This window comes from Cimex lectularius, unplaced genomic scaffold (assembly GCF_000648675.2).
Source record: "Cimex lectularius strain Harlan isolate CLEC.00 unplaced genomic scaffold, Clec_2.1 scaffold170, whole genome shotgun sequence".
NCBI lineage: Eukaryota > Metazoa > Arthropoda > Insecta > Hemiptera > Cimicidae > Cimex > Cimex lectularius.
The window spans coordinates 785,582-792,071 of record NW_019392810.1 but is presented as its reverse complement, the minus strand read 5'-3'; the positions used below and the strand labels follow the sequence as shown (position 1 = coordinate 792,071).

Below are 6,490 nucleotides of genomic sequence, written 5' to 3'. Positions count from 1 at the left end.
CTACGGAAATTAGAAATATAATATTTTTTTATGTACGGCTTTTTTCTCCCAGTAGCACTTGGAGGACGCAAGGAGGACTGCACAAAGGTTAAGGTGAAACCATTCACCGCTGCTATTTAATATAAAAAGATTTGGTGGGGGCGACACGATTTCCTTTAACGCGACGAGGAGGGGTCTCGAAATGGTCAAACGTAGAAAAAGCTTGGGCAGTTGGGTTCAGTCTGGGTGAAAACAAACACAGAATCCCCCATCACAGAATTGATCCAGAAAAGACAAAAGAAGTGGATAATCTCAAGGGGAGCTTATACTAAAACAATCCCCATCACACACCGCAAACCCACCGTTATTATCAGAGGAGAGATAGGACTTTTTACCAATTCATGGGCATATTCAATTATGATCCCATTTGTAGATTATGCAATGAGGAAGAAGAAACAACCACTCGTATCATATTCGAATGTGAAGAAACCGCTCAATGGAGACATAATCGGGGATTCTACATGCAAATGGAGATGTAATATTCGGGGTGTAATATACTGCGCCCTTTAAGAGCTATTGTATCCCCTGTTCTCTGCCTAAAACACATCGAGTCCTATTTCATCAAAAAACTTGATTAATAGGCTCGGTTTCAGTGGGTGAAGCTCTTCTATGGTCACATTGTACATCCCAAAACACTTCCTCCTGCGGGCATTCGTAGCACCGCAGTTTGTTAGTAGATTGGTTGGTTGTCTCCTCTGCCTCTTTGCAGAATCTGCATGTGCCGTCTTGGATTATTACAATCTTCTTTAAGTGTTCATTTAGCTTGCAGTGTCCTGTTAAGAATCCTATTAGGATTCGCAGTTTATTCCTGCTTCCTTTGACTCATTTTGTAATTTCTTTTCTTCCGAAGTTTATTAAGAGATTCTTGGATGAGTGAATTCCATTGTTCCTTCATTTTCTTTTTGTCCTTCTGTCTGAGGTACTCATTGATAGTGTGGGTCCGACGTCACAGAAGGGTTCGGATGTGAGGTGTAGCAGCTCATTTCCTGGCAAGGGTGTCCGCTTTCTCATTGCCTTCTACTCCCATGTGTCCTGGGACCCCAACAGAGGCTACCTGGGATTTTAAGAAAACCCATAGAAAGGAATTGTTGCAACGACAATCAATGACATACTCCTTAAAAGAAGGATCGAATCAACAGACCCTAGACTAACCCCCATTTCCAACTCTTCTTTCATCATCAAGGTTAGGATGGATCAAGAACTTGGTGTGAAGTTAGGATCAGTCCTACAGTGTTAAATCCTGTATACCATACATACTGATCACTTTCTTATATATCTCAACACAATTGTGGTGACAGGTTGGCTTTGCGAAACAGAAAACGGTTTGACACCCATTCACGGTCTTGCATTATTGTATCCTGAGATTGAACCCCAAACTGGATTTTTCTTTTGAAGGCGCGAACATTGTCATTAGCATCGAAAGCTGTGATACTCTTCTCTTGCAAACAAGGACTCATCTCATTAATTTTACATACGATAAATACAACGTTACACATTGCCATTTCTCATCATTGGCCAAAAGTTGACCAATTTGTCATTGTGGTCCATCAACAGAGGGCAGACTTCAGATAAAACCTGTAATCGTGAAAGTGCTTTAACATCATCACTATTTGAATGCATAAATGGTTAAGCATAAATATTCTTTGCATATTTCCCACGAAGAAGCTCAGTAAAAATATTATTTTTCCCACAAATAAGTATCGACAGGTTTCTAAGTTGATGAGCATGTTCGGAAATCAGGTGTGAACATTATTGGATTGTACACTAGGTAGCACTGTCCTTTCTAGTTGCTGCTGTAGAGTTGATTTATTTACTTTGACCTGCTGGACTGGCAGTATTATTTTGTAAATGTACTATTTTGTTTAACTTATCCTGAATGATTTAATTTAAATCGAATATAAGCTATTTTTATGGTCTTTCATGATGATCGAACAAGTAAATGAAGAAATTTCATGAAGTACATACATCTTTGTCCATCAAATTAATCCTTTCAATTTCAATTTTATTTTCAAATAAACCGTATTTAATTTCAAATTAACTTTTTTTTACCGTCACATTTTTTTAACCTTTTTTTAATCTTCAAATAACCATTTTTAATTTAAAGTTTGCCGTTTTATCTTCAAATTAACCTTTTTTTTACTTTCAATTTAACCATTTTTAATGTCGGGTTAGCCGCTTGTAACTCAAAGAAAATTTTTTACCTTCAAATAACTTTTTTTTAAATTCCAACTTAGCCATTTTTAACTTCAAATTAACTTTTTTTGCATTCCAATCATCCCATGTATAATTTCAAGTTAGCCATTTTTACCTCCAAATTAACTATGTTTAGTTTCACGTTATCCGTTTTTATCTTCAAATTAACCATTTTTTACCTTCAAATTAACCTTTTTTACCTTCAACTTAAATTTTTTTATCTTCAAATTAACCTTTTTTTACCTTCAAATTAACCTTTTTTACCTTCAACTTAAATTTTTTTTATCTTCAAATTAACCTTTTTTTATCTTCAAATTAACCTTTTTTTACCTTCAAATTAACCTTTTTTACCTTCAACTTAAATTTTTTTATCTTCAAATTAACCTTTTTTAACCTTCAAATTAACCTTTGTTACCTTCAACTTAAATTTTTTTATCTTTAAATTAACCTTTTTTACCTTCAACTTAAATTTTTTTACCTTCAAATTAACCTTTTTATACCTTCAACTTAAACTTTTTATGTTCAAATTAACCCATATTTAATTTCAAGTTAGCCGTTATTATCTTCAAATTAACCTTTCTTTACCTCCAAATTAACTATTTTTAATTTAAGTTAGCCGTTTTTATCTCCCAATTAACCATTTTTCAATGGAACAATTATTGAATGTGTGTATTCAAGTGATTGTTGTAAAATTTTGGATTGAAAACTTTGTAATCATTTCATAATGGAATATTTGGCCGATCCGTAAGCTTGGCACCCGTACATTCAAGTAGGTGTATGTGTATGAGGAAAGTTTTGATTTTAATGGTAATTTTTATTTTCGGTTGCGTAGGTAATAAAGCATTTTGAATCAATCGTTTATTGAGTGTCTGTTTTGAATCGCGTGTGTGGCTTCAAAGTTGGTCTTCTATTAAATAAGTCCTAAATAGTTAACTTTGTCTGATTGAGGAAAAATTTCATTGTATAAATATATGTTAGGACAAGTCTCACGACGGAGTGTAGATGATGACTTTGAGGGGTTAAACTTTATTTTCCAAAGGTTGCTCCATTTTTCAATTGTTGATATGAGGTTTTGTAACATAAATGAAGCTTGTGCAGAAGTGGGATGACTTACTAATAAGGCGGTGTCATCGTGCGTATGTGTTATATTTAAAATGTTAAATTTTAAATTTAAAAAAGTTAATTTGAAGGGAAAAAAGTTTAATTTGAAATGAAAATCGCTAGTTGAAGTTAAAACAATTTAATTTGAAATTTCAAAAGGTTAATTTGAGGGAAAAAATATTAATGTGAAATGAAAAACGTTAGTTGAAGTTAAAACTGTTTAATTTAAAATTTCAAAAGGTTAATTTGAAGTAAACAAATGTTAATTTGAAGGAAAAAAGATTAATTTGAAATGAAAAACGTTAGTTGAAGTTAAAACTGTTTAATTTGAAATTTCAAAAGGTTAATCTCAAGTAAACAAAAGTTAATTTGAAGTTAAAAATGGTTAATTTGAAAGTAAAAAAAAGATTAATTTGAAAGGAAAATGTTAGCTTGAAGTTTAAAATGTTTAATTTGAGATTTAAAAGGTCAATTTGAAATGTAAGAAAAGTTAATTGACGGGAAAAAACTAGTATATTTTAAATGGATTTTGAATATAAAACCACAAATATAATTGTATACACTGGTGTATTTATACATATATGTTTTATTTATTTTTACAATAATATTTAACATTGTTATTACAATAATTAAACTTTTTTCATATAATAACGCGTATTTATATAATATATCCTTTCATAATTTTAACTGGGAGGGCATTTTTTTAATCCCATAAGCGTTTTTTTAAATGTATTTTCATTTTTTATTTTGAGTAGTTTTATATTACTAAAAACACTGATTATAACATATTTTCTGTTTTTATTTTGTGAGTATAGGTTCTTTGTGTGTCAGACGAATAAAGGATTCGGGCGTTTAAATTTGTCAGAGAGTGACTAAAATAAATAAATAAATAAAAAATACAACTGTGTTGTAACCATGTACAAAAGTCTTCATATAAAAACCAATCAGTTCTCTATGGTGATTTTCGTTAATACATCCTTGTATAAAAAACTCAGTACAACAAATTATTTATTACTGCTTCTCTTTAAATTAATTACATTAATGAGCAAAATTTTTATCACGCAAAAGTCTCTCAAATTTTTTTAAATCTTTTTTTTTATTACTTATATTATTATTTAGTATTCCTTTAAAAACTATTCGATTTAAATTTTTCATAATTAGATTAACTTGCTTTTATTTCAATAAATATTAGTATTCTACTGTTTATAAAGATATGTATTCAGCTATGACTTTATAAGTTTAAGTCTGACTGGTTGCCGATTGTCCACACCTGATAAAATTAAGTGGGCAATAAAAAAAATCCAACACGAGTAAAAAATCACAACGTTAATATAAAATAAAAAGAAAAATACAAAAATAAATTAACGGCAGTTTCAGGTTTTTTCAATATTATGATATGTCCAAGTTAGAACAATTGATTTTTTGTATAATCGTATCACTATTTTTTCTATCGACTAATGGGACAATCGGCGATCCACAGTTATCAAATTTATAAGAAATCCTTTCACAATTTATAAATATTATAAAGATATATTTTTCTATGTATATATTCTAAGTTTACATTCTGTATAATTTTTATATCTTAATATAAACAATATATCACATAAATAAAGTATATAAAAATGTCAAAAGAAAAGACCATTTTATCGAAAAGATTTTTTTTTATTAAACATATTGAACTGATGAACTTTAGAGTATCAGCCACAACATCGATTTAGCGTGTGCCCTAAAGGCCATTTTCTCTGGAAAACCAGTGCTTATACATTAAAAAATAAACTAACTTTAAACACTTAAACTGTTCAAATTTGACAAATCAAAATTGGCATGGATGGGAAATCCGTGAGAACGGGGCCTGCCTTTAGGAGAGAGCGACGAAGCGAAAATATTTATTATACGAGTCAAAAACTCTCGCGGCCCCGGGGGCTCGTCTCGCGATTTCAGCTGTGTTAACGACATCAACAAACCCCAGACGATTTTTGTGCTTATTGAATATATAGTTTAGTTCTCCTCCTCTTGTGTGTGCTTTGCGATGGCGAGAAGGATCATTGTCAGTTCTTTCTTGTTGATCTTGCCGTCCTGGTTGTAGTCCACACCTCTTAGGATGGTCTCTTCGAACTCCGCGAGGTCCTGAGTGTCGTAATCCTGAGGAAGGTACATCCGATCAAATACATTTTCTATTGTATGCCAGTGAAATATGAAGAAAATTGAAGATCATACATAAAAAACCGTGTAAAGCTAAAGTAATTTGGGCTTATATTTTTAACGGTATAGCCAATTTCTGAATACAATTTCAATTTCCAAAGCCAATTTCAATACAAATCGTAAGTTTGAAAGATCTCATTAGTATAGAAATGGAGGGTGTAAGAAAATAATATGGCGAGAAGTCGAAATTTGTCATTGACAGTCCAAAACTGCAATGATAAGAGGACCAAAAGGTTCAGGAAACCAAAGGAGGACCAAAAGGTTCAGGAAACCAAAGGAGGACCAAAATATGAAATTTGTAATTGGTGCACCTTATAAAAATTAAATCTTTCATATTTCACGTTGTGAAAATAAAATATTTAGATACTAGTTTTGGTTATTAATGTGAGATTTCTTCTTTACGTTATCTGGGTTATGAACTGAAGTCTTTCCGATCCTGGTCCGTCTACCCTCTCTGTTTTGGCATGCCAGAAGTTTCAGCTTTTTGCCACCTCCAGCTTTTTATTAATTATTATTTATTTTAATTAATTATACTTTTTATTTAAGGGGTTGGTTGAGATGAGGAGTTGGTGTGGAGTAGATCGAAGTCACAATAGCTCAAGTGATTAGAGCAGCGGCGTATTGAGCAGAAGGTCATGGGTTCGAATCCCGCTCGTGACAATAGCTTTTTCATCTCAACCAAGCCTTAGATTAAAAGTATAGTCAATACGGTCGATAATTAATATGGTAATTATGACTACTAAATACATGTATAGATTATATATACAGGGTGAATTGCTACTCGTGCTACAAACTTCTCCAGTAGATTCTTCACCCTAAAATGAACAAAAAAGTTCATATTGTCCATGGTCCGATTCTCAACCATTTCAGAGTAATTTCGCTTTTTATCGATTTTGAAAGATATCACGTCCTGGCGTCGGAAAATCGTGATATCTTTTAATCTAAACATTTCTCT

The 6,490-nt window shown here is 31.8% G+C and overlaps 1 protein-coding gene across 5 annotated transcripts in view; it reads right to left on the bottom strand.

The window, feature by feature from the left end:
- Positions 1-4,999: 4,999 nt before the first annotated feature.
- The window catches only part of LOC106672037 (calbindin-32), a 29,953-nt gene continuing 28,462 nt past the window's right edge, over positions 5,000-6,490 (bottom strand). For all 5 annotated transcript variants that reach the window (XM_024228228.1, XM_024228224.1, XM_024228226.1 and 2 more), the window contains one exon: positions 5,000-5,475. In XM_024228228.1, coding sequence (XP_024083996.1) covers positions 5,332-5,475 — 144 coding nt within the window. In that variant the 3' untranslated portion in view covers positions 5,000-5,331. The remainder of the gene's footprint in view (positions 5,476-6,490) is intronic.